General features: G+C 36.3%; 1 protein-coding gene across 6 annotated transcripts in view; it reads left to right on the forward strand.

The window, feature by feature from the left end:
* usp13 (ubiquitin specific peptidase 13) overlaps window positions 1-13918 on the forward strand; it is a 59440-nt gene that overhangs the window by 1101 nt on the left and 44421 nt on the right. For all 6 annotated transcript variants that reach the window (XM_023266334.3, XM_023266330.3, XM_023266331.3 and 3 more), the window contains exons 2-5: window positions 4106-4231; window positions 9422-9482; window positions 12901-13022; window positions 13682-13824. In XM_023266334.3, coding sequence (XP_023122102.1) covers window positions 4106-4231; window positions 9422-9482; window positions 12901-13022; window positions 13682-13824 — 452 coding nt within the window. The remainder of the gene's footprint in view (window positions 1-4105; window positions 4232-9421; window positions 9483-12900; window positions 13023-13681; window positions 13825-13918) is intronic.

The following is a 13918-nucleotide window of genomic DNA, read 5'->3' on the forward strand; positions in this document are numbered from 1 at the left end:
AGGATTTTAGCCCTGATATTTATTATAGTCAAGTAAAGTTGCATTTTATATCTGTTTTTGTATTTTTTTTTAAATCTCTATCTTAAATTACATTATAAAGTCTTGACCTTAAGATTTAAATATGTCAGATAAATCTCCATAATTAACAATACTGCCTGATTTTATCCTTAATATTTATCATAGTTAAGTAAAGTTGTATTTTTTTGTGGAGTTTGATTCCTTAATATTCAAATTAGTCTAATTAATCTCTATAATTAAGAATATTCTTGAATCCTAGCTGCAATATTAATTGTAATCATCTAAAGTTGTATTTAATATATTATATGTATAGTTTTATTCCTTTAGTTTTCAAATTAGAGCTAAAATCTGACAATATCCTTAATTATGCAGACTAATTTGACTAATTTAAATATTTGATTATTATAAGAATTATTTCTTATAGAGATAGAACTGATTAATATTTATTGTAGTCAAGTAAAGTAGGATTTTATATCTATTTTTTAAAATATTTTTTAAAGTATAAAATCCTCATTTTAAAGTTTTTCTAATAAATAATAATATAAAGTCTTTAGATTTAAATTTGTTAAGTTAATCTTAATAATTAATAATACTGCAGGGTTTTAGCACTATTATTTATTATTTATTATAGTCATTTAAAGTTGTATTTTTTGTACATTTTTTGTACATTTTTCTTAACATTCAAATTATTCAGTTGAATCTCTATATTAAATAACACTATAAGGTCTTTGCCTTAATATGTAAATTAGTCAGATTAATCTCTATAATTAGGAATATTATAGGCTCTTAGCTCTAATAATTTTTCTAGGCACATAAATATATATATATATTTTTTTTCTCTAAAATATATATTACTATAAGATCTTAGCTTTAAAATTTTAATTTGTCAAATTATTTTCCATAATTAAAAACATTTTATGATGTCTTAGCAATATTTAATAAAGTCAGGTGAAGCTGTATTTAGTATAATTTTTTTCATTCCACAGTTTTTTTATACATTAGTCAGTTAATTCTCTATAATATATTCTACTATAAGGACATACCCTTAATATTTAAATTAATCTTCATACTTAAAAATATTATAGGGTCTCAAGTGTAATATTTATTATAATCAGGTGAAGTTGCATTTATTATATTTTTTGTACATTTTATTCCTTAATATTCAAATTAGTGAGTTTAATCTCTAGAATAAATAATACTGTAAGGTCATAACCTTAATATTTCAATTAATCAGGTTAATCTCCTTAATTGAAATTATTGTAGCATCTTTGCTGTAATATTTATTACAGTCAGGTGAAGTGTTATTGTATACATCTAAATCCAGACCATAAATAAGACTCCAATGTCTTAACCTCAGTATTTAAACTCAGTTGGTTTATTCTTACTTCTGTACTGGAAAGCACTTTGGCACAACAGCTGCTGCTTTAAATATACTGTATAAATAACAGTGACTGGACTTGACTCGATGTAATTTGTCTAAAAACTACCTTGAAGTGGTACTGAGCTGAAAATATATGATATTATCTTAATATTTATATTGTTTTATGTGCAGATTATAGAATTAATAGTGAGTTTTTAATGCTAATTGTGTTGTGTAGCTCACTGTGATGCACTTTAACACTTCACTCCTCTGTCCAGTAATGGGGAAGAGCCACAAGTTTATGTCCATGATGGTATTAAAATACTCATATGTTGAGTTTTTATGCTTATAAGTGAATCTGTGCTGTCATTTAATGTATGTTGTTATGTTTTTATGGCATTTTTTGTGATAGAAATCCCCATTTTGGTGCAGGATCTCATTTGTTTTCTTGTTTTTTGCAATTAAGACAACAGTGACAGCATCAAAACAATGAATTTTTTGCATTATTTAAACTTTCTACTGTCAGAATGTGCAGATTTGATGCTGACTTTAGTGTTTTCTGTGCTCATAGAGACTCACGACGGATCAGAAATCTTTATTTTTCCGCCCTCTGAACGTTTCCTTACGATGAAAACCTACTTTCTCAACTGAAAGCGTTTTTAAAGGTGACTCAGCTGTCTGGAGTTCATCATGTCGGCCTGAGGACTGGTTTATTTTTATCCTTGCACTGTTGAGGCTCATATGTCACTCTGGGCCACTTAAAGGTTTATCTCGGGGGTTTATAAGGGCCACACCGACTGCAGATTTAGGTTAGTTTTTGAAGGGGTGTTTTCCAAGTATTTAGGCTCTGACTGTCTGCATGTGAAGAGCAGGAAGTTGTTTCTGTCTGAAATCTCAATAAAACACTCTGAGGAAGTTGTCTGACATTTTAAAGCACCTTAAATATGATCTTCCAGTCATACAGAGATCTTTAGAATGTGGCCGAATGGTTTCCTGTATCACAGTGTTTAGATACAGTAAGTTAGCCGCGAGTCACCGGCAGCTTTATGACGATGGAACTCGCTGTTTTTAAAGCAAAACAAAGCCCCAAAAGCAAACAGATTTTGATTGGGAACTGAATTTTAGCAGCCTGTAACAGAATGTTCTTCAGCTAAAACAACAGCAGCATAAAATCTCTGCATCACATCACCTGTACGGAACATAATATTAGAGAATGATCCATTTGTTCTCGGATTAGATATCATGTAAAAGGTGATTTTGTGGTTTTGTGAGGGAGCTGGAACAGATTTCTGGATGCTTGACAAGATGCACAAATGACTGGCTGTTTTTTGGTTTTTTTTTTTTTTGAAAATGTGCTTGCAGAATTGTTGGCCCGTCAACTGTGCATGTAGTGTCTGGTTGTGTGGTCAAAATACGCAAAATACTCTGAAATTCAACACGGAATGCAAGGCTGCAATTCAAGAGTTTTTCTTATATTGCTTTCACAAGTGTAGTTTGTAGTGTTAATACTTAATTTAAGTCAGGGGTGTCAAACTCATCTTAGTTCAGGTTCCACATTCAGCCCAGTTTGATCTCAGTGACCAGTAAAATCACAGCATAATAACCTAGAAATAACCACAACTCCACATTTTTCCTTTGTTTTAGTGTAGAAAAGTTCACATTTAAGCCACATTTAGTCACACGTATCTGAACTAAATGACATAGTATTTTACTTTATGATCAAAACAACAAAAGTCAGACAAACAAAAGACAAAAAACAACATAAGCAAGACACAAAACGACAAAAATGAGACACAAAATGACAAAAGCGAGAAACAAAATGACCAAAAAATGAGACAAATGACATGAAACAAAATTAAAAAAAGAGACAAAATTTGACAAAAAAGTTGCAAAGCGACAAGAAATGGACAAAAATGAGACAAAAAATTACACAAATGACACAAATGAGACAAAAAAATGACAAAAGCGAGAAACAAAATGACTAAAAACTAGACAAACCACACTAGCAAGACAAAAAGGAAACACAAAGTGACAAAAACGAGAAACAAAATGACAAAAACATAAGACAAATGACATGAAACACAGTAAAATTAGACAAAAAGTTAAAAAATGATAAAAAATGGCGAAACGACAAAAACGAGACAAAAAAATGACAAGAGAAAAACAAAACGACAAAAATATGACAGAAAACATGAGACAAAAAGGAAACAAAAAACAGGAAAAACAAAAAACAAAACGACAAAAAATGAGACAACACAAAACAAAAAAGAGAAAAAATTTGACAAAAAAAAATTACAAAGCGACAAAAAATGAACATAAACGAGACAAAAAACGAGAAACAAAACGACAAAAACATGACAAAAGTAAGACCAAAAAAGACACAAAAACAACAAAAACAAGACAAAATGTTACAAAAATGAGACACAAAATGACAAAAGAGCACTGAACAATCTACTTTTTCTTTATGATCAAAACAACTTGTCATGGTCTAAAAATTATTTTAAATTTATAGTTTTACTAATTTACAATCTGCAGTTAATGTCTTCTCTGAAATTTTAACACTTTGAGGACCGGATTGGAGCCCTCTGGAGGACCACTTTTGTTTGACACCCTTGATTTAAATGAAAAAGTCATGGTAAAATTCCTATCTGTCATGCATACGGTGCACAGTAAACAGTTTAACTTGCTGCTGAATTTGCTGCTCATTTGTTCCTGTTTGCTTTACAGGAGTCTGAGGGAGGCCTGTATGTGTGCATGAACACATTCCTGGGCTTCGGACGGGAACATGTGGAGAGACATTATCGCAAAACCGGACAGAGTGTCTACATGCACCTCAAACGACACGTCAAAGAGGTGAGTTTCACACCTGGAACGTGTTCGACGCTAATCTGATATACGTTTTGTGCAGTTTAGCATCTCCTCACGGTTGGTCTGGTGGCTCCGCAAACAAATAAAGTGGGTCAAACCGAAACACATAACACAACTCCGGAGGGTCCTGTGCACGGCTGGGCTCGTGCACATGAAAAGTGAGGAGGGTGTGATGGTAAATGTGGCGCATGGTAACCAGCTAAATATGCTAACTAGCTAAAAATAAACAATCGTCCTGCAGAATCACAGACTTCCACAGTATTTCTGCATGTAGTACTTTTAAAATCTTATTTCTAAAATGCTTTGCAGTCAAATCAAACAATATTGCAAAAGAAAATAAGTTAAGGTTGTAGTTTAATTGAGCAGGAGGTTTTTACATATGAGGAATCTGACTTTTTTAGTGCAGAAAACACTAAAATACTAACATCTAGATTAAAAAAACTGTTGCAACTCAGTGTAATTGAGGGATTATTTGTCATTAAAAGTGACAGAAATACTTACAGTTTGCAGGAATGTGCAAATAAATCACCTGAGAATGTGCAAAGCTACACAGCATGTGATGTAAACAAGCTAAAATGTGCAAAAATATAACAATAATCCCATTTAAAAGCTGCAAAATACAATACAGAGTGAATTTATCATTGTTTTCCACACTGAGACCCTTAATTTGATTGCAAATCTAGTGAAATAACCTGAATTTTAATATGTAAAAGCTGATTTAATCCAGATTTGAGATAGTTTTGCACAAAGTATGAGAATATCAGGGAATATTGCTTCGACAAATAGCAATGTGGAAGTAAAAACTTTACTTTAACTCCATATTTAACACTTGCAAACCTTCAGACACCTCCAATATCACAACTCTAATCTTTCAGTTTACAGTTTATTTTGTGGTTTTATTGGTTTATTTTACAGTTAATCATTTGCTTGGAGGTTTCCATGAAAGAACTCGACAGTCTGGTACTAATTATGTTATAAATTGAAATGGAAGGCTTGCAGTGAAATGATTAAAATTAAGTTGTTGGTTTGTGAACAGCAGCTCAGGTGTTATGCATGGATTTTGGAGCTTGCAGAAAAAGCTATTTACACAGGAGTCTCCAATATTTAGCAAATAAGGAGTGAATATTGGTTTAAATTGAGGTTTTCCTTATCTTTAAATGGTTCTTATCAAGAAAACACCAATGGAAATTATGGGGAATTTAATCTTAAACTCTCACACTTGAGACAAAAACTGTCACAGCTCGAAATGGTAAGTTTAAATACTAAACACAATGAAAAATACTAATCTTTAAGTAGCAGAATCTACTTTTATTAGCATGAGAAGTGGGCAAAATAGCAGAAATATGATGCCATAAGAACAAAGAAGTTACAAAGCGACCAAAAAATGGCCAAGCGACAAAAACGAGACAAAAAATATTACAAATGACACAAACGAGACAAGAAATGACAAAATCGAGAAACAGAATAAGTGAGACAAAAAAACACACATCAAAAACAACACACAAAACAACGAATAAAGCAAAACACAAAATGACAAAAATAATACAAAAAACAGAAGCCAGACAAAAACGAGACACGACGACAAAAAATAAGACAAAGGACATGAAACAAAACAAAAAAGAGGCAAAAAATTACACAAAAAGTTACAAAGCGACAAAAAAATTAACAAATGACAAAAATGAGACAAAAAAAGGCTAGAGTGAGAAACAAAACAATGAAAAAATAAACAACACAAATGAGACAAAAAAACATAAAACGACAAAACAGCGAATAAAGCAAAACACAAAATGACACAAATAAGACAAAAAACACAAGTGAGACAAAAATGACACGCAAAACAACAAAAACGAGAAACAAAACAAAAAAATGAGACAAACAACATGAAACAAAACAGAGACCAAAAATAAACAAAAAAGTTACAAAGCAACAAAAAAATGTACAAAGACAAGACAAAAAATGACAAAAGCGAGAAACAAAACAACAAAAAAATAGATAAACAACACAAGCAAGACAAAAAAACACAAAACGACAAATAAAGCAAAACACAAAATGACAAAAATAAGATAAAAGATGCAAGTGAGACAAAAAGGAAACACTGACAAAAACAAGAAACAGTGTCAAAAACATGAGACAACATGAAACAAAACAAAAAAAGAGACAAAAAATTAGACCAAAAAGTTACAAAGCGACAAAAAAAGGAAACAAACAAGACAGAAAATGACAACAGCAAGAAACAAAACAACAAAAAAATAGATAACACAAGCGAGACAAAAAAACACAAAATGACAAAAACGACACAAAACAACGAATAAAGCAAAACACAAATTGACAGAAATAAGATAAAAAAAACACAAGCGAGACAAAAATGAGACACGAAATTACAAAAACGAGAAACAAAACGACAAAAAACTTAAGGCAAAAGTCAGACAAAAAAAACAAGAAAAACAAGACAAAATATTAAATATTGAGTTGGAACGCTTGCAGTTCCAACAATTGCTCTTTTAGTCTGTTACTTAAAGTTTTATTAAAAAATAAAAAACTTAAGTAACAGAATCTGCTTTTATTAGCAGGAGAAGTGGACAAAATATCAGAAATATGATGCAGTATGAATGCAAGAACCTCAAAGTTTCAGATATCAAAGATTATGATGCTACAGTTGTGTTTGAAGTTTGTGTTGCTTTTACATCAGATTGCACAATATTCTGGACTGTTTCTGCTTTTTTGTCCATCCCTGAACATATAAAAAATATGTTAGCTGCTTTTTGTTGTTCAAAGAGAATCAAACGAGCTCCTGGTTGAACAACAAAGCAGTGAGCTGCTGCTGCTGCTTCTGCTGCTGCTGCTGCTTCTGCTTCTGCTGCTGCTGCTGCTGCTGCTGCTGCTGCTCTGCTTCTGCTGCTGCTGCTGCTTCTGCTGCTGCTTCTGCTGCTTCTGCTGCTGCTGCTGCTGCTCTGCTTCTGCTGCTGCTGCTGCTGCTTCTGCTGCTGCTGCTGCTTCTGCTGCAGCTTCTGCTGCTGCTGCTTCTGCTGCTGCTGCTGCTGCAGCTTCTGCTGCTGCTTCTGCTTCTGCTGCTGCTTCTGCTTCTGCTGCTGCTGCTGCTGCTGCTGCTTCTGCTGCTGCTGCTTCTGCTGCAGCTTCTGCTGCTGCTGCTTCTGCTTCTGCTGCTGCTGCTTCTGCTGCTGCTGCTGCTGCTGCTGCTGCTGCTTCTGCTTCTGCTGCTGCTGCTGCTTCTGCTTCTGCTTCTGCTTCTGCTGCTGCTGCTGCTGCTGCTTCTGCTGCTGCTGCTGCTGCTGCTGCTGCTTCTGCTGCTGCTGCTGCTGCTTCTGCTGCTGCTGCTGCTGCTGCTGCTCTGCTGCTGCTGCTGCTGCTGCTTCTGCTGCAGCTTCTGCTGCTGCTGCTTCTGCTTCTGCTGCTGCTGCTGCTTCTGCTGCTGCTTCTGCTGCTGCTGCTGCTGCTTCTGCTGCTGCTGCTGCTTCTGCTGCTTCTGCTGCTGCTGCTGCTTCTGCTGCTGCTGCTGCTTCTGCTGCTTCTGCTGCTTCTGCTGCTGCTGCTGCTGCTGCTTCTGCTGCTGCTGCTGCTGCTGCTGCTGCTGCTGCTTCTGCTGCTGCTGCTGCTGCTGCTGTTGTTGTTGTGTTTTCTGGCTGCCTCTAATTGCCCTCAGATCAGCTCTGCTTTGTAAAGAGCTGCTATTTCCAAGCTACAAACAGCTGCTCGCATTCTGCAGTCTCCCGTGTCTGCAGTTTTTTCCTCCCATGAGTCCACTCGGTCTCCAGTGTGTCAGCATTCTCTGGCTTTCAACTGGGAGGAAACCAGTTGGTGGCACTGTGTTGTCCTGCTGCCGTGTTTTTAGGTGAATGTTTGTCGAGGAAAAGCTGCAGATGAACTTACTGTAAATGGCTTCGGTCCAAGTCTACAAATCAACCTGTGAAATCGTGAAGCACTTCGATTTGTTGTTCTTTTTATTCTGGTTCGGGGTTTTCCCTCGGCCTGGTAACCCGACCTGGCAGCTGGAGCACGTAGCCTCTATTTCTAACAAAATGACAACCACCTGGATCCACTGCAGCAAAGCAGAAAAGCTGCAATTTACAGTTATAAGAGAAGTTTTCTAATGCGATTAAATCTCTTTAATCCAGTTTAATTGAGTCCGGTGCACGGCTGGGCTTGTGCACGTGGAAAGTTAGGAGGGTGTGATGGTAAATGTGGTTCATGGTAAAGAGCTAAATATGTTAACTTGCTAAAAATAAACGATCTTCCTGCAGAATCACAGACTTCATCTTTAAGGTAGAGCAGCTGCACTAACAGTATTTCTTTATGTGGTACTTTTTCAATCTTATTTACAAAAAGCTTTGCAATAGAAAATCCATTAAGGTTGTAGTTTTGTTGCCCAGTAGGTTTTCACATACAGGGAATTTGACTTAGTGCATTAAACGCTAACATATAGATTCAAAAAGTGTTGCAACTCAGTGTAATGGAGGGATTATAAGTCATTAAAAGTGACATAAATACTTAATGTTTGCAGGAATGTGGAAATAAATCACCCGAGAATGTGCAAAATTACACAGTATGTGATGTAAACAACTTAAAATGTGCAAAAGTATAACAGTAATCCCATTTAAAAGCTGCAAAGTGGAATACAATCAGTGGATTTATCATTGTTTTCTACACTGAGCCTCTTAGTTTGATGGAAATCTAGTCAAATAACCTTAATTTTAATATATAAAAGCTGATTTAATCCAGATTTGAGATAGTTATGCACAAAATATGAGAATATCACGGCATATTACTTTGATAAATAGCAATGTGGAAGTAAAACCTTTACTTTAACTCCATATTTAACACTTGTAAACTTTCAGATACCTCCAATATCACAACTCTAATCTTTCAGTTTAACGTGAATCTTATTTCTAAAAAAATTTTGCAAATCAAGTCAAACAGTATTGCGAAAGAAAATCAATTAAGGTTGTAGTTTTATTGCCCATTAGGTTTTTGCATACAAGGAATTTGACTCTTTGTTTTAGTGCAGAACTGTAAGCACTAACATGTAGATTTAAAAAGTGTTGCAAGTCAGTGTAATCGAAAGATTATAAGTCATATAAAGTTACTGAAATACTATAAGTTTGCAGGAATGTGCAAATTACTCTGCTGACAAATCGATGTTTGATATGTTTCTGACAGAAAGCCACAGGAGCTGCAGGGGGCGCTATCCCCAGACGCAGGAACGGAAAAGTGTTTCTAGGTGAGTTGGAATTACTGGTGCAAGAAGCATTCATGTCTTTAATGCAGTAACACTGCTGCAATGTGGGAATATTCATAAAAGATACACAAGTACTGAAGCTAAATGTTCTTAAAGAGGTTGCTATAATGTTTGTGTGATTCTTTAATCTGCTACAGGACACATCAGGAGCAGAAAAAGCAAACATTTTTAAATATTTCCACCTTGAAACTGAGAAAAAAAGATTTGAATCCAGTACTTACATGTACAGCTGACTTCCTCCAATATTCCGTCCTGTCATTGTGCAGCTTGGAGAAGTTTTGCAGAGGTTGAACAGACTTCTAGGTGAGCTGGTGTGTTGGAGCTGCAGCGAGTAGAGCAGGATTATGCGGAGAAAGAGGCTTAAACTTCGTAGAGTTCTAGGAATCAACAGTGTAGAGTTAAGATAATGTAAGATATTTTAAGGCAAGAATGACTTATTTTAATAGGACAAAGCTTCTAAATATGTAACTTTTGATACGCAGAGATGAGATTTTAGGGACTAATACTTACTTTATGGAAAAAATGGACTGAAAATGACCGAGAAATTATTACAATACGCATTTTATTAGATCAATAATTCGAATGCATCAACGTATAACAGACAGTTTACTTTTGTAGATGGCTGACCAACAGATACGTTGAATTCAAACTGAGGATTTCTGACATGATTATTGGAGGAAAAAAGGAGAGAAATTAGTATTTTTTCTCATTTTTGCTTTTTTAAATGAGATATACTAGTAATAATGGAAGGTTTCATCCCATTGAGCCATTGAGCCAAATAAAAAGGTTCCAGCAGGCATATTTGAGAAAAAGCTTAATAGCAATAAAGAATGTGCTGTACTTTATACGATTATCAACTTTTTAAGTGTGTAACTACATGAATAAAATAGACGGAAACTCTTGAAAGTAATTCTAGTGACCTATTCCTACAACTTCATATAAAAAAATCTAATAAAATGACTGATTTAGATAAACTATTTAGGTTACAAACCTATTTAGATGACTAATATTGACATAATAATGTAATGTGTGTAATTTGAACTCAAATTTCTGCATTATTGACTTAACACTAAATTCAGGTTGAGATTATGTACTGAAAATGGCTTGATAATTAAATTTTTCCTTATATTTGACTTTAAGATTGACTTTAATTCCCTTCCATTGTCTTGTCTGAACAATTTTAGATTTAAAATTGCTAAATACCTTTGATTTAAGAGGAAAAGTTAATTACTGCTTTGTTGGTTGAACATAATTTAATTAGCAGTCAAAAAGATTGATGCAAACTCTTGCTTTTTGTTGTTGTTGGGCTGAAACATAATTTTTAAGGTGCTGTGGTTAAAAAATAAACAATATTTACATGTGAAATGTAGTAAAAGTGTATAAAATAGGGGACTACTGGAGTAACTGCACCCAGTTACAGTCCACTATTAATAATCTAATTTACTTTCCATCACAACAAAATGAATCTGTGGCTGCAGGTCTTGATGCTTTTTCCATTTTTCCTCCCAGCGTTTAATGTTCATCTGATTCTAACTCCCCCCGCCCCACCTCCATTACTGCCCCATGTTATTGTTTCTGCCCCTCTTTACCCGGAGATATTTCCCATGATGAGCAGCCTCCTCCTGTTCTCTAAATTTAGAGCATTTATTTGTAAGTGTGGTTGGTAACTGTTCTAAATCAAAGCCCAGGGCTGGGCGGGGGTCAGCTGGTTTACAGTGGGGGGTCCATCAGCTGCTTCCACCCGTCAGCCTCCCGTCTACGCTGACACACTTCTAGCCGTGACGCTGCTCAGAGCGGCCGAGGAATTCCTTCAGCTCGGCCTCCATGTTCCTGATTCCTCTGATCTGACAGCTGAATGTTAAATTAACTCTTCCTTGATGCGACGGCCGGTGTGTCGTCTCCATGGCGGTCCGGTGATCTAATCACGCCGCTAGCTGCTAACGTCACACGTTACCATGAAAGCAAAGAGACCAATAACATGTCAGGGACAACTTGTCATCTGGGTTCTCACGAGTATACACGACTTTAGATGACTTTATAGGGGGTGATGTAGAGGGGGTTCCAATACTGATTATTGGTCATCAACAAATCAATATTTTGGGCTTCCTTGATGTGACGGGCAGTTTGTCATCTCCAAACCAGTCGGGTGATCTAATGGAGCTGCTAGCTGCTAACGTCATGCGTTACCATGAAAGCATAGATGTCTTTATATGAGGGTGATGAGGAGGTCCCTGTAGAAGGGATCCAGTACTGATTATTGGTCATCCAGGAACTTATCGATCTAATGGAGCTGCTAGCTGCTAACGTCACGCGGGACCATGAAAGCAAAGAGCACAATAACATGTCAGGGACAACCGGTGATCCAGATTCTCACGAGTATACACGGCTTTAGATATCTTTATAGGGGGGTGATGAAGAGGCCTCTGTAGTAGGGATCCAATACTGATTATTAGTCATCAACAAACCAATATTTTGGTCTTACTTGATGTGATGGGCGGTTTGTCATCTCCCTGTAGGTCCGGTGATCTAATTGAGCCACAAGCTGCTAACGTCATGCGTTACCATGAAAGCAAAGAGAACAATAACATGTCAGGGACAACCTGTGATCCAGATTCTCATGAGTATACATGACTTTAGATGTCTTTCTATCTTTCACTGTTTTGTCATTTTTCTTGTCCACTAATGTTCATATCTTAAGTATTATTATTGTTTTCCAAACTCTGTTTCAGATTCTAACTTAGCTGCTAGCCGTTAGCATAGCATTAGCCAATGTGACTTTTTGCTGCTTGAGAGGCGTTTCTGAGACCACAAAGAATGAATTTTGCCTTCAACAATGAAAAAGTTTTTTAATTCCGAGCTTAAAAAACTTCAATTGCTGGTAATATTGGGTTGGTGTAATTACTCACATTATTATATCGATACATTCCATCAAAAAGCATTTTTTGCAACTTCAACAGTTTGTCTAAATCAATAATGTTGTATTTTTATCTCTCTTTGTATCTTCTGCAAACAGAAGAATCCTCGATGGACTTTTTTCTCACAGCAATGACAGAAACACAACTTCATACGACTCCGATGCCTCTTTAGCTCAGACACAATCAATGCAGAGCTAAATATAGGAAGTTATCGCATTCTGCCATCACCGGCAACTTATAAACTCACTACAGAGGACTGAGAACAGCATCAACATGTCACATTAGCGTATTTTCTACAATGTTGAAGATGATTTTGTGCATTTTTTGGATAGTAAATCAAACCAGAGATGTCTCATTTCATTATCGATCATATAATGAAGCTAAATTCTCAAAATCAGAGCTGCAGTTTATGATTATTTTCCTCATTGGTTAACTGTGGTTGATCCGCAGTGTCTCGACTGAATGTTTCCTTCCTCCCCTCAAAGATTTAGAGCTAAACCGCGACTTTAACGGAGAGGACTATGAGTACGAAGACGAGGCCAAGCTGGTCATTTTTCCAGACCACTTCGAGATCCCGTTACCAAATATTGAGGAGCTGCCGGCTCTGGTCAGTGCCGGGTTTCTGTGCATGTCGATGGGGAAGGTGCACTCAGTGGTTCCCTGGCTGCAGGAGTGGACGGCTACTGAGCCTTAATCTGACAGATTCCAGATGTTTTAAACTTAAGCTAACTTACACTATCTGGAAACTTAACCTAGAATTCCTTCTACCAGCTGAAGAACTTCATTTAACGGTGCATTTTTAGTCTGATTTTAGCAAAAAAGTCACTTTGGGGAACCACAAGGTGCACATGCTTATCGCTTTTGAGTGTTTTCTGTTTTATTCCTTGCATGGAAGTGACGTTTCAGCTCTGTTTTTATGTATTTACGTGTTGGTTATGTCCTTAGAGCTTGGCTTTGGCACCTTTTTCTTTATTGTTTCATGCATATTCAGTTTAAAGTTGTGGAATTCGTGTTGCTGCGTAGTAATTATCGTGAACACATGGTGAATCAGAGGTTTGCATGGTTTATTTTGGGCCACTACAGTACTAGATGTGTGTTTGGTTTTTTTTATTAGTTCTTGCTAGATGTTGGATCAATCACGGCTTTAGATGTTGCATGATCACGTTTGCTCTTCTTGTGTGCAGGTCGTGTACAGTTTGATGAAATTAAATGCTTGCACAGTCGTTAAAACACATGCTATCCATGCGTTTATTCTGTGACGTCCAGGTGACCATCGCCTGCGATGCTGTGCTCAACGCACCGTCGGCCTATAAGAAGCAGGAGCCAGAGTCGTGGGAGGAGGAGATCCAGGTCTCCAGACATGCCAGGAGCCTCCGACAGCTGGATAACGGCGTCCGAATCCCACCCAGGTAGGATCGACGTCAAACCACATCTACACAACGCTGCAGCATTCAGACAGTTTCATTTATTTTTATGTTCTTAAACTCTTAGAACAGTGAAAGA

The sequence above is a fragment of the Amphiprion ocellaris genome, chromosome 2 (assembly GCF_022539595.1).
Source record: "Amphiprion ocellaris isolate individual 3 ecotype Okinawa chromosome 2, ASM2253959v1, whole genome shotgun sequence".
NCBI lineage: Eukaryota > Metazoa > Chordata > Actinopteri > Pomacentridae > Amphiprion > Amphiprion ocellaris.